Source organism: Anopheles coustani, chromosome 2 (genome assembly GCF_943734705.1).
Source record: "Anopheles coustani chromosome 2, idAnoCousDA_361_x.2, whole genome shotgun sequence".
NCBI lineage: Eukaryota > Metazoa > Arthropoda > Insecta > Diptera > Culicidae > Anopheles > Anopheles coustani.
The window spans coordinates 86084736-86106622 of NC_071289.1; the positions used below are offsets into that span (position 1 = coordinate 86084736).

Genomic DNA, 21887 nt, shown 5'->3' on the forward strand with positions numbered 1-21887 from the left:
TGCCACTGGGTGGTCGTCTTCGTGATAGACTTGCGAAAGTATGGCCCCACACGCTGCATCTGAAGCATCTGTGGTGATAATGAACTCTTTTTGGAAATCAGGATACTTCAGAATTGTAGGTGACAATAGTTTGTACCGAAGAGTATCAAAGGCTTCTTGACACTCTTTTGTCCAATCGAAGGATTTCCCTTTTTTTTGTAATTCATTGAGGGGTCTTGCGATTTTTGCAAAATTATGGATAAATTTGCGATAGTAATTACAGAAGGCGACAAATCTTCTGGCGTCTTCTGCATTACATGGTTTGGGGTAATTTTTTATTACTTGAAACTTGGAGTCGTCCGGATATATTCCTATGTCTGTAATTTTGTGTCCCAGATAAGTTACCTCTGTTCTGAAAAATTTACATTTTTCTGGGTTTAGTTTAAGGCTGTACTGCCGTATCCTATCGAATACTTTCTTTAAGTTATCCAGGTGATGATTGACGTTGCATCCTGTGATGATAATATCATCAATATAAACAAACGAGCACTCCGGTGTTAGACCTGCCATAGCTATGGTTATCATCCTTTGGAAACTATTGGGGCTAATGTTTAGTCCGAATGGTAGCCTTTTAAATTGATAATGTCCCGTAGAGGTCGAGAAAGCAGTGTACTTCCTTGATTCTTTTTCTAAAGGGATTTGGTGGAAACCTGACATTAGATCCAATGTTGAAAAGTATTTTGCTCTACCTAGTTGATCTAATATAGAATCGATCCTAGGCAAGGGGAATTTATCTGGGATAATTTTTTTATTTAGTTGACGATAATCTATTACTAGCCTCCATTTTTTTCCTTCATCTGATTTTTTGGGTACAAGGAGTACTGGAGAATTATAAGAAGAGACGGAGTTCTCGATTATGTCATTTTTTAACATCTTATCAACTTGTCGTTTGATTTCCTCCGATTGGGAATGAATCTGCTTATAATTTGGGATGTAACATGGTGATTTATCCTTCAATTGTATTGACTGTGTGTAAAAATTGTTTGTTGTGATTTGATCCTCGTTTATGCAAAAAATGTCGGTATAATTTCCAATTAGTTCTTTTAACTCCTTTTGAATGTACTTTGGAATGTTTTGTGTATCTACTTTATTTAAAATTGTGCTTGTTCTTAGAATTTTATCAGATTCATTGGATTTTCTGCATGTAACGTTATAATTCCTCACCAAATCTATTTGTGGCTTAAACGATCTATTACTGATGAAGATATCTTCTTCGGTTGTGTTTATAAACCGTACAAATTGTTTTTCCTTAGATATTATCGAGTTGCCACAAAATATTCCAGGTCTGATTTCTTCTGCAAAGACTACGCAGTCTTCCTCTATGTTTGGCAGTTTTACCTCTCGTATTATCTCGCTTCTTACTGGTAAGATGAAACCCTCGCTTATATTGTCTTCTATAGGATGACAGATTGTTACCCCATTGAAATTAAAATTAAGAAGCCAATGCTCATAATCAATAACACATTTATATTTTGCGAAAAAATCCCTTCCTAGTATACCATCTGCTCTGATATCTATTTCTTTTGGAATGATGTGAAATATGTGATTAATTGCTTCATTTCCAAATTGTAAGGTGGTGTTTGCTGTAGCTAAAGTGTGAATTGAATGAGTAGTGATACCTGTTAAATTGATTTTATTTTGGGAATGTAATCGGTGGTTTTGTTTTATTTTATTAATTTTGAATAAAGACACGTCTGCGCCAGTGTCTATTATGAGGTCGCTAAACTCATCTGTGGCCATTGCTACTCTAATTTTAATAAAATTATTTGCATTTAAGTTTAATGCTAAGATTGGGAATCTGTAGGCTGCAGGTTGTTCTCTAAAAAAGACGCGTTTTCAATAGCTGCAGCCGAATTTGATGTTTCGTTATTGGCTTGTGTTGTGTAAACTCTATTATGGTTTCTATTTTGGGTTTGTTGCGTGGATCTATTATTGTTATTATGATAGTATTGATTTGAGTATCTATTGTTTTGTTGTCTGTAAGACCTACCAGTACCTCGATATTGTGGTTTACCACTGTAGGTTGTAGTATATTGGTTTGGATTTCTATTGAAGAAGGAACGATTTTGTGGGTGGTTCCTTCTAAAAGAGAGGACTTGCGATGAACCGTTAACTCTTTCACTTTCTAAAACCTTTTCCGTTGCATCCGTAATTTGCGCATATTGCCCTGCTTGTAAAATAATTCTTGTTTCCATCAGTTTTACTTTCTCCACCAATGTTTCTACTCCTCGCTTGACTGCCATTTCATTTGCAATGTTATTTGGTATATTTTGCTTTAAGTACATACATTTTAGCTTTGTACTAAGAGCCTCTACCTCGTCACAGAGTGATTTTGTATCTGTGTAACGGATTGACTTTAACTCGCCTATTATTTTGTCCGGATTTATTTTTTCCTCACAACGAGCTTTAACGTCATTAATTAGCGTGTCAACATCCGTGATGTTGGGTGCTAGCCCTAGTTGTGCTTTTCCCGTCAATCGTGTTTTTAAAAATTGCACTAGAATATTTTTTGGATCCTTGGGGTAGAGTGTTTGTATCAATTTTGCTGATCCAATAAAATTATCAAGGCTTTCTGCTTTACCATCGTAGGGTTGGATCAATGAGGCAGCAACTTTAATATCAAAGTCCTCCATTTTGTTTGGTTTCCACTTGTGTAATGCAATGCAAACTTTCGCTAAGGTCTTGAACTTAAAATGTATTCTGTCTTTTAGATGGATATCTAAGTATGATTTGATAGTATTAAAACAGGTGTTCGTGGAAAGTTCTAGATCTGCAAGTGTATTGGTTGAATCCGTGTTCTCTAATTTAGCAATGAGATTCTGAATATTTAGGAATAATTCGTTGGCTGTGGAGTTATAACTGTCAAGCAAGCACTTGCGAAATTTCTTCTCACCAGGTTTTAATTTTTTTTCAATTTCATGTAATCGGTTTAGCTTCTGAGTTATTTTTGCGAGCATAAGGATTTTCGTAGACGTACTGGGGTTAATTGTAAGATTGTTAGTAAAACTATTTTTGGAAGAAATATTATTATAATAATTTTTTTTTTTTTTTTTTATATATATATATGCATGTATAATTTTTTTTTTTTTTTTTTTTTTTTTTTTTTATATTACAACCATCGATGAAGTAATGCGGAAACCCCAGTTGAACAAGTTACAATTTTATATTCTCTACCTTTTCTCCTGCATTTTTCCCATGGGCGATTCACTTTGTCAAGCTTCGTTGTCTCTGCTGGTAGTAGTTCTCCGTCGTCTCCTGACTATGTTCGTTCGTTGCTCTCGTTGGTTGCCACTTTACTCTCACACACAGATATTCTTTTTCTGCCACGCAATGCATTGCTTCATCGTAGGGTCATCGTAGGGTCATCGTAGGGTCACCATAGGACACACACACCGCACGCAGTATAAAACCAGTAATCGGCACGTGGCAAAATTTATCGTTCGTTGCCGCTTTGCGTTACTTTTATACACGGATATCTTTGATCTGCCACGCACTACAATCTTGGGTTACTCCCATAGACGGATGTCTTTTATCTGCCACTGCATTAGGTTATCGTAAGGTTACGTGGCTAAATTTTTCGTTCGTTGCCGCTTTGCGTTACTTTTGTACACGGATATTTTTTATCTGAAACGCACTACAATCTTGCGTTACTCCCATACACGGATGTCTTTTATCTGCCACTGCATTAGGTTATCGTAAGGTCATCGTTGGGCACACACCGCACGCAGCACAAAGCCACTAATAAGCACGTGGCTAAATTTCTCGTGGCACAGGATTCTTCACTCTGTCACGGTCGCCATGTGGTGTTCTTCCAAATCTTTATTTTTCTTTATATACTGACGTCTTCGTATCGTGACGTTCGAACTAAACTTTAGTGGCTTTAGTTTAAGTAGTTATTTATTAGTAACTTCTTGGATCTTTCGTAACGCGCTTTTGCTTCAGTTTTGGTTGACTCGCGAATGATCCTTTTTGCCTCTTTGCCCCTGTCCTTTTATATCTATTCCTATCACTAACACTAGTATCTAACTATAATTCCTATAACTATAAATTCCTATCACTAACACTAGTTACTAGTACTATAATTCCTATAACTTTAATTCCTATAACTATAAACTAAACATTTGCTTAGTGCCTACATAAAGGCGCTACAAGTTGTTTCGCCATCAATGTAAAAACGGTTGCCTTCATTGCATCGCCTCCGTTGGGGCCGTTGATGGTTGTATCGGAATTGGTTCTACGAAGTGCCAACGGTGACCGTGAGCGATCTTTGCACTGCTCGATGATAATTTATCATCGAAGAGCATGGTTGGTTTAATGAAAAAAGAAATACAACTAGACGCTACATCGTACGGGAGGAATTTAATGATGAATTTCAAGTGGACAACATGAAAAATAAATCAAAATTTTCTGTTTTGAAAACAAACATTTCACGAAGATCATTAAAATTAAAAATAGTAAAAACTCTGAAAATATTTGCAGCAGTTTTCCATATAAGAATATTAAAGATGCACACAAACTATACAAAAATCAATCTACAGTAATTCCAGAAAAACACGTTGAAGTTGAGTCATCTCTCATCAGATTTATTGACCAAATCAAGTAACACAAGTGTCCAACGCTGTCATCAACACTCTTTGCATAAATCATTCATCAAATCAACTGGCAAACCTCACGCAAAGCTGAAAACTGTCCTCGGAATAAATTTTCGGACAGCGGCAACTCAAAGCGTTGCCACAAATCATCTCCATCGACTGTAGACGAACGTTTACGAGTCGTTGAAAAAAAAATGGCAACCTCTAAACGAGAGAAAAAAAAGGAACTGCCAAACTGAAGGGTTTCGTGGTTGAAACAGACCGAGCGGCATGCCAGACTTCCGCCTACTCGCTCGTGACAGTGGCAGTGGCAATTACGAGACAAAATGTCACTAACCCGAAACCGAGCATCAAGTCAATCGATGGACTAGGGACGGACCGAAAGGAAGGTTGTCTTTGTGCTAGAGGAATGTGGAGGGAAAACGAAGGATCTCAAAAGATCTGCGACCGAACGGGCCTAACGGTTTGTTGTTTTGTTCTGCCTTTATCATTCGAAATCGGTTGTTTTTGGGCTTTTATTTTCGACCGATTGTTGCACCAGGGCGCCTTCCTTGGCTCGTGAGGCCCGTCTGGGGTGTTGCAACACGTGTCTAATTTTACTTCCCGGCACCAGCGTTCGCATCGGATGCACTCGTTGATGCGCTCTTTTTCATGATCAATTCGTTCCATTGCCTAGGACTGTAGTCTATAGGAAAAATAAAACACACCCACGATGGATGATTAATACACGCTTGCTTCTCCCGTTGTTGCAAACAGGCACACATACCATACTAGCAACGCATAACCATGGATGATGGTGCTGCATCCACCGGCGTTATTGTGAAGAACAAGCCGGGCGCGAAACCGCTGAACATCGTCGATGACTTCAATCGGCGTAAGATGACGCTCTACAAGCACTGGGTTCGGTAAGTAGCTCCCGAAATTATTCAATCAAACAGTATCACAGAACACATGGAGGGAAAAATAATACATGAACTGTAATTTTTTATAAAATAAATTTGCGCAATCGTTTGAATGTTCGACTTGCTGTTCGATTCACAAATCTGGAATATCTTTCGTATTTAAAAATCTTATAGTTTGATACAAAATAAAAACCAAGGAAACAAAGATCAGAATGCTCATCTATAAATGACGAATAAAATGAAAATTGAAAGTATTATACCTGTTAAAAATAGAGACTCACAACAGATATGTTCAACAATTAATAATATAGGTTTGCTATAGATATCGAATTTGGGAACACAGAATAATTTTTTTTTGTTTCTAAATTGTTTTTAAATTATAAAAAAAAAACGAATGAAACACTCGAATCAATGTTTTTCACCTGTCGGCTCACGAAAATTGGTCGTTTTGCTATACAGAAAAGAGTTAAGGGGGTACATTCCACCACATCGTAAACTCGAAGCGCAAAAACAACATCTGAAAAAACGAAGCGCATTTCTATGTTTAGTTTGCGTGGACTAGTTTTTTTTCCTATCGCTTGAAGATAATTAAATTTAGCGACTGTCCGAAATCAATTGAGTCTCGAATCAATTGTGCATTCAATTGGGGTCAGCGAAAGTGTTTGATGCTTTAAAAATAGCCGCAAGCTGATTTGAGTTGGATTTTTCTCGAAAACAAAAGTTTAATGTTATCGGTTTGATTTTGTTTTGCAGCCCACAGTTCTTGCAGTACAACTACATGTACGACTACCGCGTCAACTACTACGACGACGTCATCGACTACTTGGATCGACGAAACCGGGGTGTTGCATCTGAGATTCCGCGCCCGCAAACCTGGGCCGAGCGTGTCCTGAGAACTCAGAAGAAGTAAGTAATTGGTTTCCCATAGGATGTTTATTTATTTTTCGTGTTTTTAATACATTTTTTCACATTCCATTCTTTCCAGCGCCACGCGTGATATCGACGATGTGTACAACTACACCAGCATCAGCCACAAGCGGGACGACAAGAAGCTCATGTACACGCTAAGTAACCAGATCAAGTCGTACAACTGCCACTCGAAGGCTTACACTAACAGAAAGTACCGCAAGATCCTCTAAGACGGCGGGAATACGCGCGCTTGCCATATGCTTTTGTTTTCTTTTGGAAATGGGAAATGGCACAACTAACCGAATGCCCGAAAAGCTTAACTTTTAACCTTCGCACAATTTGAAACAAAAAACTAATGCAAAAGAAACGGGACAATTTGAACGATTTGCCAACGAATGCAGTAAATGGGGAAAAACATACATATCCCCTTAAAGTCAACACAACCCAGCTGTTGCAGTCCCATTGTTTATATTTCTTTTAAAAAACTTGTATAAAAATGAAAAAAAAAAGAAACCATCACAAACGAACCCCTTTTTTAACCGCCCACGTGGAATAGTCTACTAAACAACAAGCAATTAAAAGAAAAGAAGATAAATCAAGCAATCTAATTAAACCAGGATAATCAGATCCTTGCCGCACGATAACAACAACAACGCAGAGAGACTCGAACGAAAACGAACGCCCTTTATCCCTCTCCTCGAACCCCGGGCAACCCGAAAAACTAGCTTTCCCAAATTCCCTCGATCGATTCCCAAAATACGACCTTTCCCAACTCTCTACGTAGGTTCTCTTTCAAAGGTTTGCTGTTTTGTTGCTGCAAAGGGTACCTTCTTACCCTTACAGTATGGCAATGGCTTCTTCTCTATCCTGCACCTTTATGGCTGTTTTCAGCCCATCACTTCCCACCCACCATCGAACCCCTTTCCGCAGAAGCTAGGTAGTTAATCGTAGCGTCAGTCTTATGTCTAGCTCTTGCACTCGTTACGGAAGTAAGATTTGTGTTTCGTTTGCTTAACTGTTTTTGATTTCTGTTTCCAACCCTACCCGCTAAGTAGTTAATGTAAACGCACGTGCGTGAGGCTCCCTCGAGGCAGCCTCGGTACCAAACGAATCGATAGGGGATGAACCGATGCGCGCCCAAACAGGAAACCTGCTTATATGCTAGATGTCGCAACCAAACACCCGCCCGGGGAGCGAGCCTGGCCGCGAAAACAGCTCCCCCTGTTCACTAGGAAGTCTACTAAATGGCTAGGGGTGGTGTTTCCAGGCGCCCCCGTTGGGCGAGTGTTTGAGTTGCATCCAACTAAGTTTAGATAGCAAACTATTTTCGCTTTGCAACAATGCTTTTTTGCCTCCTACCCAAATCAATCGTTTGGCTTTGTTTTTTTTCCTTGGTGTTTTCTATGCTTTTTTATACTCCTTATTGCTCCTCATTAAACAATGGATTTCAATGCACATCAACGGCCACAGTTTCCTCATCTATTGTTTTTGGGTTTATTTTTCTCCTTCGTTGTGTTTGCAAAACAAAAAAAAAAAAACAATACCAAAATATACGGTTCCGCCGAATCCAGGAAAAGGTCGTCCCTTGGTGCGGCTATATCTGAGCACTACCTACCGAGGCTGGTGAAGGTGCTGAATCGTCGTTATGCCCTATACCGCACACCGGTGTCGCTCGGCCCAGTACCTTCATATTACATCGATTTCTTCGGAAACAACCGGTTTTACCCTTCGTACATGTTGACTCACTCGTTCGGTTGATGTGACGGAAACGGACAATGAACGCGCAGTGAACTCGAATTGCAATAAACGAAAGTATCTTTGAATGTAACGAAAGAGTATGCCTTGTGTTGAATTGTTTAACTTCCATAAATTGTGTAAAATGCTGAGAAATATTACTTACCGTATTTTTCCATGTATAACTACTCCCTTTTAGTTTTAAAAACGATCAAAGTTCGATTAAAGGGTTGTTATACACGGGTAGTAACTTTTCGATTCGATCATAGAGCGGAAGTTAAAACATGTATACCATTGTTACAACTGGTGAAAATTAGAATAATTTTGTTTTCAATTTTTTCATAAATATGGAATTATTTTTTGGGGGTCGTTATACACGGAAAAATACGGTATAATGAAGACTGTTGCGAAAAGGCTTATAGCAGGTCTGAAAAATAAACATCATCATGGATGCACCATTTACAATGGTGAAGCTTTCCCTTTCGTTTGCACTTTTCGAGTAAAAAAATTGTTTTTCAGGTTTGGATAAGGCTAGATGCAAGCAGCTTCGAAACATGTCTGTTCAATAGGGGTTTCGGTAAAAAAGTGGAGAAAGAAATTACGCGTCCAGATAGGTCGAATTAAGGCTTCGATGCGTGTTTTAATAAATGTTACATAGAAAAAACATTAATTTCATGGATTCTTCTTAAAATTTGAAAGAAAAATTGGCTAAACCTGAATAACGTTGAAAGTAGAAAAAAACTTGAAGTTAATATTTGTTTTATGAAAAAATGTTTGTAGCTTATGTATTTTTAAATTGCATAATATATTTATAACTGATTTCTTTCCTATACGATAAAACACATCTGTGTAAGCCACTCTGTCAAAGTTTGCACTTACAAATGATTTGTGACAATAGTAAGTATCGAATTTTTATTCCACTCTTTGATAAGTACGGACTTAATCATATTTAAAACACCAACTAATTGTACGATCAATTTACCTATAAAAGGAAGACGACTTGCATTGTTCGTATTATAAAAAATAACTAATCATATAAAAGTTCAGTTATAAACTAGCTCTCCATTTGCATGGCGTTAAGTGCGGTCGTTCTTTGCTTTTCCTGTGTGATGATGTAGTCATTGATGAAGTACTGTTCTTTTTTTATCTGGTCTTGGAGCTTCCTTGGCATTTCGGGAACTGCCCACGAGACCACCACCTGTATTGTACCGACCAGATTTTGGTAGATCACCATTAACGCCAATCGTAGGGCCAGGATTTTCCAGTACAGCAACGACCTCTCGTAGGCGTCCGCACCCTCCGGTGGGTTCCGATAGTCGGCGTAACGACAAATGGCAACCGTGACGTTCTGGTACATCGGTGGATGCGGATGAGCAGCCGCTTCGAAGTGAGAGGTGTTAAAGTAGGCCAAGGTGTGGCCAACGAAACCTTCGTCGGTATGAGCTGGATTGATAAACAGCATGTAAATCAGTCGGTGCGTGATGTTGGACGAAAATGCGATGATGTAAGCCTAAAAAATTAACGAGGATCTATTTAGTATCAACAATTACGAAGGTACGAAGCTGGGCGAGTTACCGTACATTTGAAATAACGGCGATTTTGGTGATCACATACATCGCGTCGTACCACATGCCAAGGTTCCGTACACGTGTTGGTACCGCGCGCTTGTAAAATCGAAGATATTTCTTTGCGTCCACCCTGGTTTCGATCACATTGTTGACCAACGCAAAGATAGACGCGGGTGGAAAGGCTACGGCGAATATGGTGATGAAACCATATTGAATGACTGCAAAGAATGGGCGCAGTGTTGGTTAAATACGCAAAACAGAAACCTATGCATGTTTTAGGTTACATACCCATGGTTAGGTAATCCTTAAACAAACTGTGCTCCCTCCAGCAGAGTAGCTTGTTGTCCCTGATCCATTGACCGCTGGATTGTGGAAGCTCCGCATCTGTGTTTTTGCTGTAGCGCCGGATGATGAACAGTTTATACCTTTGCTGGAGAAAAGGTATCAAATACTCCTTGACGATCGCGATCAGCTGTTTGCCTATCATGATGATGGCTAGCTGGATGGTCAGCTCGACCATGCACCCTCCCGTGCTACATTCCTCCTGCCGTAGGCTAAAAATCCGATTGTACTCCTTCGGGTACCCGGGAAACTTTCCCTTCAGGAACGCAATGTAGAAGATGGAGCTGTAGTAGTTGATGCAATCGAACAGGAACAGCTTCACGTTGAGACTGTCGCTGTACTCCGTCTGCGTACGGCGGTATTCGACGTCGGTCATCCTTTTGGCCACCTTGTTGTACAGCTGCGTGAGCACGGTCGAGGCGAGCAGATTGAGCGTGGCGGTCGTCATTGGGAAAACGATCAGTTTCACCGACTCGCTTGCGTTTTCGCCGTACAAATTTTTCGACGTCTTCAGAGACATCCGGTACACGATGATACCGAACACTGCAGTCACCGCCATGGATATCTGAAACGAGTCGGTTATTGAGTGACGCATGTCAAATCCCAGCTGGATCTCTCGTACATACCGACATGTACACCACCGAGTAGCTGTAGATAATGGTAGGTATTTTTTGAGTCCAGAACGATGGCGAGGGTTCTTCGATTTTGGTGTAAAAGTTGTACTTCTTCCGCTTGCAATTTTTCACGCGGGCCGAATACTCGGGACGCGGTGGTTCGGCCATGGAACTGAAATCCAGCACACCCCAGCGGTACTGGATTCGGGCGATATATCGCTTCCACAACCTAAGGTACAATGCCGCTGTAAACAAGAAGGAAATATAATGCTCATACCTTCGTTTTCTTTACTGGCTCAATTATAGACAGAGTGACATACCCCAAATTGATATGAAAATGGAGAAAAGTATAGTTCCCTCGTTATCAAAGACGTACGCAACCTTTGAGATCATGCAGGTCGAATTCAAGTACCAGTAGCCGCAATATTTGTCGCACTGAGGACACATGACGGTAGTGCTGTCGCTACAGACTTCCTTACTGATGCGATTTGTCGGGTAGGTAAGTATTCCGTACAGAAGGCACAAGAAGCCAACCAATGCCGCCGGAATAAGCATAGTCGTGTAGAAGCCGACCCACGTGAAGTAGAGCGCAATCTTCACGCCGAAGTATTCTTTTATGTCGTCCAGAGGCTGGTACCTAAGACATTTGCTCACCGACGCCCACTCGACCATCAGCCGTGCACGGATGCTCCGGGCCGTGTCCTTATGCTTGACGCAGCCATCGTGAAGCGGAAATGCGGCGCAGAATGGAGAAACGCCGTTCTGGTCGGTCTCTTCCAAAAGCTGCCGCATGCCAAAGTATTTAACCTCTCCGACATCCTCTTGTGCTGCACGTCGTTGTTCCGATATCTCGTCATCGCTATCCTGTGTCTCACCAGGCACGGAGAGATTGGTACCTTTGCTTGGACTCTCCTGGAAACTCGACCTTTCCAGGATGAAGTTCACAACGGCAATGCGAACGTCTGTTGAGAAAAAGTCGTCCTGACTGTCGTCGAACAGGTACGACTTCGATTCCGAGTACTCATGCAACAGTCGATACTCTTCTACGGTGGTTTCCTTCTGTTTGAAGCATGCCGATGTGCAGTCCGTTGTCATACTCTCCAGCGTTTCGCCACAGGAAGCTTTCGGTCTTATTTTGTCTTGATCCTCGATTTTTCTCATTGGCATTTGCATTTTCATTAGTTCACAGTAGCTCTTGAGGATATTTTCCGGCACGTTGATCTTCACGTAATGCGTATCGTCCTGCGATGCATCGATCTCGGTTCGCAGGCCTGCTGTGTGCAATTTATCGATGAATATCCGTCGCCGTTCAATGTTGATCGAAGCAATCTGTGGCTTAAACGCTAGCACGAAATCGACTTTGGTTTTTTGGTCGTTGAATTTTCTGCAACACTGACAATTTGATATTTGGAAAAGAAAAAAACGAAGAAGAATTGTAAGAAGACATAAACATACAGAAATTGAAGAATGGGATCGGGAAAACATCGATTGATGGCATCTTTAGGGGGTGAATCACCGCGCCATCTATATGTGGAAAACGGGAACCAAACAAACTTCTTCAAATGTAAAATAAGCGATCAGCCTGGCCACGTGTGAGTAAGACAAGATGCTGTTTTGGTGGTAGAGAAAGAAAGCAGAGGCCAGATTTTTTCCTCCTCTCTTTTGTTGACCATTCGCCTCATGGTTTACCTCTAGATTGGTTCGTGATGCACACCATCGAGGCAATGGGCGCCATGAGCGGTGCATCCAACATGGCCTGTACGTGTTTTGATTGAATGTTATCGGATTCGATCTTTACATTTATGTTTTGGTTTTCAGTAAACTTGTAGACATGTAAACAAGTTTACTCGACCTAAGATACGAACTGGGGCCAATATTTTCCGTTAAGAATGAACGGTTATAGAACAAATAACACGTGTAGAAAGGCATTGCGCTGATAATGAGGCTCAAGAACATTTGTATTACATTCGCAACAATCAACAAACAAACAACATTTCACCTCGACGATTTTAGGAGCATTACGTAGAATGTGTAATGTATTAACTCATGATCACGTATAATAATTAACGACGACTTTCATCTTCTTTGGATGAGTTTCTTACCCCACGGCAGTAATCCGGTGGCTGAGTAGAATATTCATTCACGTTGTAGGGTCCCTTCCCATTTCTAACAGTGCCTAAGTTTGCCGCAAACATTGTTGTGTTTTACCGTACAAATAATTACAATAAAAACAACTTTAACGTCACTTCACTGCACGGTTCTTGCACTGCACGAGATCGGTTGATCAAGCCCTTAGAAAAGTGTTTAACACTGTTGATTTTCTTTTAAATACCACTGATCACAAGACTTTTTGTGTAATCCTCCCCTTACAACCAGTTTTGCACATGTATTTAAGTACAAAACGCATTACTTTTACATGTTGACAGTGCAGTCGCGATGGTAAGAAAAGATGCGTGCACAAGTGCAGGCGATATGATCGAAACTGAAGCAGTTCCGTTTAGATGCACCAACCCAGTGAACATTTGACAAGCAGTTTTAGAACATTCCTAGCTAACATTCGATATGCTCGATTAGAACATTGGCAGCCTTCATCTGACAAACATTTTTAGAACATGTTTTCAGATCTATGCTCAACCTGACGACGATCTTGGCATATGTCATTCTGATAGATGTGTGAGAGAGCGAGGAAGCGATTGCATTCTCACTCATTCTTTTTGTTCCTTAAAAAAGTTCTTTCAGTTCTGCTCTAACAACCACCTTCTTTCGTGTCGATGTACAAATTTACTTCACGGAAAAAATGTTTTCATTGTTCTCCCTTCTAGGTAAAATGACACGCTTAATTTACATTGCCAGAACATGAGACATTAAATGCACCTTACCTGGAATCTTTTTCGATCGTGACATCTGGGAAGGAGGAACCAAAACTACTAATTCTACCTTCAGGTAACGAGGTAGATTGTGAAAGGTATTTCGAGAACAGGATTTGGGTACATTCGAGTCCGTTTGTGAAAGGTTTTCCCCACAATGTTTTGTTGTATCTTTGTAAACAATCCAAAACAGGGTAGTAAGCTGAAATTTTTAATTTAAAAAATTATTTCAGTAACAGCAGTCAGAAATGATGTTTTATTCTTTTATAGGTAAACATTGTTTTTTAAATCTACCACCAAAAGTTACAGGCAGACGAAAAGATCGTATATAATACGAACTGCCGAAGAAAGTTTAATTTAATCCCCGAACAACTAGTGTCGAGAGAACAGTGGTTTTTAAATTTTTTTCGAACCCAACAACCCCGTGAACTATGGAGCGAGTAAATCGAATGGAACAAACGGAAGGCAATCTGCGAGGAAATTGTATAAAACAAACATCACTTCAACTTGAGGCGGTGAAGTCTTCCAGCGATCGGAGGAATGAAGTCCCAGCAGCAGGAAATAATCAGCGTAGGAGCTACGAGAACTTGCTTGAAGCCGCCCTCAACCAGAAACCACACATGGTCAGCATTCGTCGAACACTGTAAGCTTTGGAAAACTACGCAGTATCGTCATTTGATCCAGTATAAGTTAAGCAATGTGCAATGAGTGTTAAACGGTAGAATAAAATTCACTTTTATACGTCATATATTTGAAAATGTGTTTTTATTTATAGTGGCGTAAGATTCTATTTTCTTTCACAATTTCCCCTTAAAAAAATATTGAGAGACCATTTTCATTTGTTCATCTTCCAACACGTTATATGAGTTTTATTGATTTTCACCGTTAAATTATTTAACTTTGTCGATTCGCTAAAATCAACGCGCCATTGCACTTCTGCCCTTGCAAACGAATTGTTCTTCACTGCCTTCGTGCACCTTTCGTGGCCTCTCCTCACCGAAGCCCGTTAGAATGCCCTTGCCATCCATCCATCCATCCCTCGGCCCTTAGTTTCTTTTTTTTTCTAAATTTGGGCCTTTTCGCCCCAAAAATCACCCCACAAAAGCTGGTTCATTTTGAAACTTTGTCTAGCGTACGCGAGCGGAATTGAACATCGATCAATTAGGCTGAAGACATCACCTACGCCTACTTGGTTCAGCAGTTTCTTTTCCCTACGCCTGAAATGCCGCCTTCTTCTACGGGAGGGTTGAAGTTGAACATAAGTGGAGGTTTTACTTTACATCGTTAGGTATTTCGTATCATTAAAAAAAAAATTCGATGAGTGTATGACTCCCTTTTCAGCGTTTTCTATCAATTTTTGTAGCATCCTGTTTTGGTTTTGCTTTTTATTAAAACATTTCATCCTTGAGCAAGTTTATAGACAAAAATAAACCATTTTAGAAAACTGTCTTGTTTACTTGACGGGCTAGCAAACTATGTAACATAGTGTTCTATTTTCGATTGAATGCCTCTTACCTTATTCCCTCCACGACCATTAAGCTCGTGGTTCGGCATCTTTACGAAATTATCCTTCCATTGATTGGTAGGTCATTGGTTTTCCTGTCCACTCTTTGATGTTTGACCTAAAGGTCCATCGAAATGATAATCAATCAATCAGGCCGTTTCGCTGGAAAGCCACTTTTCCCAAGAACCAAAAGAAAGTAACGAAAGTCTGCTTACAAAAGGCAACGGGCAAAAGCAACGTAGGTTGTTTCTACTTCACGGCCTTGCCTATTCCGTTCACATCGGAATGAGCGTACTGACCGCAAAGGACTTGATCTAAGGGTGCGCGGGCTTGCATCACCCTGTGATCAAATATTAACTGGTACATTTCTAAGGGCATCAGGCTTGTTCCATCCTTTACGCCTACATTCTTTGCCATTCTGATTTCTTTTCATAAGCAAACCGTTTGGGCAATGAATATTCGGGATGCTGGATTGGCGTGGTGGGCTGCCTTCACGGGGGTTTTTCTTCTCCACACATTTTCCACGGCGCTTATATTAGGTACGGTATGTGGTACTGAACACTACTTTTCAAAGTTAGTTCCTCTCTTACTTCCGCTCCATTTCCTTTTCCTTCTTTTCACTGTTCATTCCTTCACAATTCTTCGCCTTCGGTTGATTGAATTGTATTCCTTTGTGTGTGTGTGTGTGTGTTAGAATGGATTTTTTCGCTTGATTTAAAACTATTTGCATAAGGTAAATGTTCGCACCAGTTCGCCAATCCTGTCTGTTGCGTTAATGCCAAGTTGTGTTTTATTTGCTTTTGTTATACTGAACGTTCGATCCATGCCCCTTGTTCGTTTTGTTTTGTTTTGTTTGCTTTGCATCATCCCACTGGTTCCCCTCGATCCATTCGTTCATCTCGTTTAAATGTTAGTTAGCTAGTTTAGTAAGTTTTTTTTGTTGTTGTTGAAAAGTTTCGGAAGAGCTGTGCCTTAGATATTGTGCAAGTAAATTGGTATTTGTAAGTTGGTATATCGTTTGTTCGTTCGTTTGCTTGTTTGTGTCTTCCTTTCGCTTCGTAAGATTCGAGCTGTTTCTTTCGTTTCAATTTTCGGGCTACTTCCCCCGTACCTCCTTCAGTCACTCTTTCTTCTAGACTTTCCATGCCCTACCATCCGTCTTTCCTTTGTTTTCTTTTCCTTTTCGACTAGTCCGGTCTGTTGTGAAATCGTTTCTTTACTAAGTTCTCCTAGTCTCCCCAACGCGATTTGTTTTTGTTTCCCACTAAAGTCGCTAAGACGACGTCCGCTACAGGTATCGTTTACTTTCGTTTAGTTTTCGTTTCGTGTTGATCGGCTTGAAAAATGTACCATTTTGTGTTGGATTTATTTGTCGTTCATGTGTTTCTCTAACGTTGGGTTTTTGCAGTTCGTTTATAAGTGTTTTGTTTTTCGTTTAAGCTTTTAATTTTTTTTGTTTTGTTCCTTTAATGTTAAACCGTAATCGAGAAACAGGTAAAATGTAGTGGTAAAACGAATTGTAGTGCATCAAAAGTTGGATTTAATCTTTTGGTTGTATTTTTCACCCTCTCCTCTTGGACTTTTTTTCCTCGATTAACAAACCTCGTTTCGCTTCCACTCACCGCGTCTAGGAAGCAAGTTTTCCACAGTACACACGCGTTCTGGGAGGGTTTTCCACCTTTTTTTTTTTGATTAAATCACTACTACAGCTATTCGTAACGGGTTAGTCGACGTGGCTGAATTGAAATTCAAGTTGTAAAGAGTGTGTTGCTCTGTATGTGTGCGCACGATACGTTTATGAACGTTGGGAATGAAGGTACCTAACCGTAATAAGGTCCCCGGCTTTGGAGACTGGCAATACAAGCGGTTAAAAGTTGCCTCCGGTACGCAACAGTTTGCTGGTAGGCTTGCTAGGGGGTTTAAAATGTGTCCAAGAAAGAGGAAAAGTTACTTCCTTGTGCGCCGAATTTTGGTGTCGTTGATCGTTGGAACTGTAGGGAAATGTAAACGTACTGGAAGTTTCCCATCCCACCCACACCCCATTTCAACGACATTCAGCGGGGACAATCTTATTAGTTCGTTTGTAAAACCCCCTCGCCCTTCATTTTATTTATCCTATGGATTTGTTTTTTATTGTTAAAGTTTGCAAATGTCGTTCACCTATCTATCTAGCGAGTAGAGAGAGAGAGAGAGTAGTTTCTTGTTATTGTGTTCTCATTTGTGCACTAAAGGATACGATCGAAGGACAATGTGGAAAAAGGTTTGATGTGGAATTTTTTTTCGCTTTTTTTTTCTTAACGGTCCTTTAACTCTTCATACGATTTCTTCAAAATTAAACCATATTCTATTCAGCAGTTGTTGTCGTTGGCTGTGAAATGACAGCAGATGTTTAACGTCCGTAAACGGTAGCAGTTGAGGTCGCATTTTCAATTTCGATGGCATTTTTTAAAGTCGTAGAAAAAATGGAAAGAAAAGTGATGCAATGTTGTTTGTGTTGTATAGAAAATCAAACAAACGCTTGAATCAATTAAAATGCATACCATATGTTCGGCTATGTTGCTTTTTCATTTTCGTTACTTTAATAAGTCCGTTGCGTGTAGCAATCAAAACCCAGGTAGATGTGACCCACCTTTCTTCACCGCTGGTCTGTGATGGAGGTTTCCTTTTATCCCTAGCACTCTAATATCTCTCGTTGACGTCTCCGTACGCTAATGTTACTTCCAAAATACTATCTAAGTGTACACATGCACACATACGCACACACACGCACACTTCCACACGCACGCGCACACTCTGCGATTGGATGTTTACCGAAGCAAAACACTTTTCCTCTACTTCACTTCCTTTATGTTCCAATGTGTGTGTGTGAGTGTGTGTATGGGTGAATGTGTGTGTGTGTGTAAGAATGTGTTTGATTTGTTCTATGTCAGATTTCGGTTTTACTTTGCTATCTGAGTTTATACTTTTTAACTTCTTCTTTAATGTGTATATATATTTTTTCTAGTATTTACTTTACTCGGCTCTCTGACCGTACGCAAACTGCTTGACATTCTTGTATAGGTATATAACAGTTCTTCTAGCTTCTACCGGAGTCAGTATCCATTACAGCTGTACTTTCATTACGGCTGGCTGCTTGCCCATCCAATCGGATCGAACCCGCTTTTTCCCACTGGAGAGGCGCGTTCGGAACCCGGCCGGTAGGTAATGATTTTTCACACCTGCTTTTGTTTCTGGAGATTTCCTGCCTCTCACCATTTATACATGCTTAATTAGGTTACTTTAAAACTATCAAATATCGCACAGTTCATCAATAAGGTAATGATCATAATCTCTGGTTTTATTATTAGCTCTCGCGTTCACATCCAATCATAATAATGTATGGTAGGGTTGTTTTTTGTTCGTTAATAGTTTAGCCTTCCTTAACTTACCCCCCGGGGGGGGACGAATGGTTTTCCTCCCGCACCCTCCTTCACCATGTAGCATGTAGCTGCGCTGATCCGCGTCAATCTGGAGGTACATTCAATTCAATTGTGTTCCTTAAACTACTACTCCGATCGTCAGTTTAATTCCATCACGAAGCGGTTACCCGGATCACTGGCCACCCAAAAACCCCTTGGACAACATTTGGGAAAGAGTGTGAATATAACATTGGACTGTGAGTTTTGTCGTTTCCGCTTCGTAAGACGCTTTCCGGGCAATGCTTCCTGTCCGCAATAGGCGTAAGATTTTCCATTTCAACTTTCCCCGTAACCGAGGACATTCAATGGGTTTAATGTATTAAAACAGCAACACAGTATGAGAACGGTTTAAAATACGACGCAGTTGAAATCACACGATCGAAGTTGGGAAAAGTGGATTCTACGAACGATTGTTAATTTTCGAGTAAAATGAATGCGACGTGATAATCGTATTTCAAAACTGGGGAGAAAGGCTTTTTAGGGCGACTTTGCGCCGATGGCTAGAATTATAGGCTACCTTAGGATGACAAGAAAAACACTCGGAAGAAACGTGCGTACGTACGTATCGATATGTTATAACGGTGTAAAAGCTCTACGCAAATTGGATGTATATACGATTTCATGTATGATTTTTTAATTGTAAGGTTTAATTTCAAGAGTTAATAGCATTGTGCAGTCCGCTTTGGAAGAGAGAGAGAGAGAGGAAGTAAAAGGTATGCAAAATGGTTATAGAAAGGTCATTAATTTTCTAAGGAGAAAAAACTCAACTACAGGATTATAGATTATCAACGATAGATAGACCAATGCGTATGACGTATGTTGAGAGTGATAAGAAGGGCGTGCGTTTGTTGAAAAATGTGCATGAGTACACTGTCAAAAAATTAGAATGAAATCTGTCAAATAAATAAGATGAAATTGCATTGGACATTGACGATGTCCAACCAAATAGGGGATGAATAAGGCAAACACTTTTAATTATGTCGAAAAGAAGCAAAATGTCACGGAGTTTCTTTCACATTCAGTTTCGCCACGAACCAATAAAGAAAACGGTCGATTTAAATAAATAAAACAAACTCAAGAAACAGATTAAATAAAATAAAAATTTTATATATAATCAAAAGACTATACAAACTTATACACGATCGTACGATTCTCGATATTTGTTTGATATAACAGTTGTGTGTCGTTTTTGTTTTTCCTTGTTGTTTCCTTTTGTAACATTTGTTGCGATCCGTTTTCTCTTTCCCTACTGGTATGAGCATGATATTATGAAGGTGTTACTGTCAGCAATTCATTATACGCAGTTACATAAACATCGTCGAAGTGAAGCATAAGTCTATTTAGAATGAATCAAACGAAAATGTAAACGGCCACGAAACCAACGTATAAATAGTACAGATGTTACGTGTAATAAATTCGTCAATAGCCTGATTTTTAACAAGTGCGTATCGTCATTCATTTGACCTGTATTTTGTAAGTTTGATAAAACTGTAAACCGAATGAAATACGCCATGTAATATCTTATTGGTTGCATAGTAAATCGTTTCTGTCGACCGAAAGGCATAAAGCCTTAAGCGAATGAAATCTTGTTTGGTGTGTTAATTTGTTCAAATCGTAAATCGGTCATACTACATCAAAAGAGTCACGCCGGAAAAGAGCCTATGTCAGAAAGAGAAGCTAAAAGTTTGTAAACTTGTCGTTAAGTTGTCGAGAATATTATACTAGTCATACGGTGTGTGGTGAGTAGAAATAATAAATAACACATAAGATTATTAAAAATAATAATAAAGATCGTAATAATATAGTCATACAAATGACAATCATGAAACTAACCTTATAGAGGCTTATGTACGTGATAAGACGGTCACTCACTGAGAAGGTGGCTGTGCTGTGAGTGCCGGTATGAACGTAAACAAACGTCCCACATGGTCCGTTGGATGGTGAACCAGTTAGTTCGTATAATTATAATGTACGCAGGAGGGAAGCAGCAAATACTTTCTGTCGCTAGATCGTTCATATTAGTTTTTGAGATAGGCGGTCCGCTCAATTTGGATAAACTTTCAATTGGTGCCAGAACCAAACAAGTTTATGTCTGTGTGCGAATTAGGAAGAAGAGATGCAGGAGAAATAAATCTAGCTTCCAGCTAAACTTGCCATCGGAAGACCGGATCGTGTACCGACGCTGGCTGGTTTGTTGGTTTGTGTTCAGTCCATTATTTTTTTCCATTGTTTTTGCTTTGTCCTGATCGACAAGCTGTGCCAAGCTTTGCATTTTAGTTCGCTTGAAATTAAACCCTTTCGTCTTCTGATCGCATGTTACGCATGTGTAAGCATAGAGTCAATTCCGTAGGAGTTGTTCATTCCGAATCGTCCTCGTTCGATCTATAAAAAAAAACACAAGCCTTCGAAGACAAACTAAACTACACCACGTTGGCGTTTCGACGTTGCTAAACAAATGTTTTTTCTTAAAATCTTTCACACACGAATTCACGCATAACAGTCACGCATAACCAACGATTAGTTATTCAGCTCAACACTCAAATGTTCCGTTTCTTAACGCTAGCTAGATCCCTTGTGACATAAGTGACACAAGTGAGAGTGAGACGATTTCAGCTCACTTGAATCGTCTCACCGGGCGTTTGCTACGTGAGTTCGCGGGAGCAGCGAAAAATTCCATTTAGTTTTGTTTTGCGTGTGGAAAGTTCGATCGTTTTTGGTTTGGTTAGTTTGAGTATTTGTGTGCAGAGAGTGTGTATCGGGGGGGCCTGTTGTGTAGTTCGATCTCAGCTCACTTCCCTTCCCTCCATCGGGCGAATACACCTTCCTCCCAAGGTTATCCGGAGGGGTGCGGTTTTAATTCTGTTTATACTTCTATTTAGACGCTTTCGTTTGTTTCTGTTTGTGGTGCTTTCGGTAGACACGATGCGATTGATTTGCATTTGGACAGCGAAACGGTTTGATGGGCTCTCGCGGAGGATTGCGGAGCAGATAGCGTAGGACGCCGTGTCCCATGAAACCGTTTCGGGCCAAGCATAGATGGCGCACACTGACAACCTAGACCGAAGCCGGAAAGAAGTGCAAGGACAAGCGAGAAATGGAAGGTGGGATCTCTGGAGCTTAAATCACACCTCCCAGACGCTCGAGGCACTTACGTTCCTCTTCGGGGCCGTTCGACATCGTTCGGAACCCAAACTTAAGGTGGCTGGAAAGCAGCGGCAAACAGAAGAGAAGGAGGGTTTACACCTGCAGGAGAAGCCATCTTCTGAGATCTTGTGTGCATGTGCGTATGTTAGTATGTGATTCGAGGCAATTATTTGTGGTATAGAAAAAAAAAACATTTGAAAGTGGTGTAGGTTTT

The 21887-nt window shown here is 40.2% G+C and overlaps 2 protein-coding genes across 4 annotated transcripts; one reads left to right on the forward strand and one right to left on the reverse strand.

Moving 5' to 3' along the window:
* The first annotated feature begins 5414 nt into the window (after nucleotides 1-5414).
* Nucleotides 5415-8232, forward strand: LOC131264664 (flightin). Of its 3 annotated transcripts, none has more exons than XM_058266934.1 (4): nucleotides 5415-5536; nucleotides 6287-6439; nucleotides 6519-6590; nucleotides 8014-8232. In XM_058266934.1, exons 1-4 carry the CDS (start codon nucleotides 5418-5420, stop codon nucleotides 8198-8200), a joined length of 531 nt encoding a protein of 176 aa, XP_058122917.1. In that variant the 5' UTR covers nucleotides 5415-5417; the 3' UTR covers nucleotides 8201-8232. The 3 variants fall into 3 exon arrangements, with proteins under 3 accessions (XP_058122917.1, XP_058122919.1, XP_058122918.1); XM_058266936.1 differs by having other exon boundaries at nucleotides 6519-6601; nucleotides 8014-8184; XM_058266935.1 differs by lacking the exon at nucleotides 8014-8232 and having other exon boundaries at nucleotides 6519-6672.
* A 998-nt stretch (nucleotides 8233-9230) lies between these two features.
* On the reverse strand, nucleotides 9231-12453 carry LOC131265216 (anoctamin-1-like). Its single transcript, XM_058267478.1, has 7 exons — nucleotides 12390-12453; nucleotides 11609-12043; nucleotides 11021-11521; nucleotides 10713-10945; nucleotides 10033-10651; nucleotides 9757-9962; nucleotides 9231-9686 (listed from the first exon to the last, which is right to left on the reverse strand). The coding sequence occupies exons 1-7, from the start codon at nucleotides 12451-12453 to the stop codon at nucleotides 9231-9233; spliced, it is 2514 nt and encodes an 837-aa protein (XP_058123461.1).
* Nucleotides 12454-21887: the final 9434 nt, after the last annotated feature.

What these genes read in the sequence shown, in the direction of transcription:
- LOC131264664 (XM_058266934.1), top strand. Translation starts at nt 5,418, where the DNA reads ATGGATGATGGTGCTGCATCCACCGGCGTTATTGTGAAGAACAAGCCG. An exon ending in GTCCTGAGAACTCAGAAGAA is followed by an intron (nt 6,440 to 6,518) that starts GTAAGTAATTGG and finishes CATTCTTTCCAG; the next exon opens with CGCCACGCGTGATATCGACG. An exon ending in CGGGACGACAAGAAGCTCAT is followed by an intron (nt 6,591 to 8,013) that starts GTACACGCTAAG and finishes CGCCGAATCCAG; the next exon opens with GAAAAGGTCGTCCCTTGGTG.
- LOC131265216 (XM_058267478.1), bottom strand. Translation starts at nt 12,453, where the DNA reads ATGTTGGATGCACCGCTCATGGCGCCCATTGCCTCGATGGTGTGCATC. An exon ending in CATCACGAACCAATCTAGAG is followed by an intron (nt 12,044 to 12,389) that starts GTAAACCATGAG and finishes ATTTCGTGCTAG; the next exon opens with CGTTTAAGCCACAGATTGCT. An exon ending in AAATCGCCGTTATTTCAAAT is followed by an intron (nt 9,687 to 9,756) that starts GTACGGTAACTC and finishes TTAATTTTTTAG; the next exon opens with GCTTACATCATCGCATTTTC.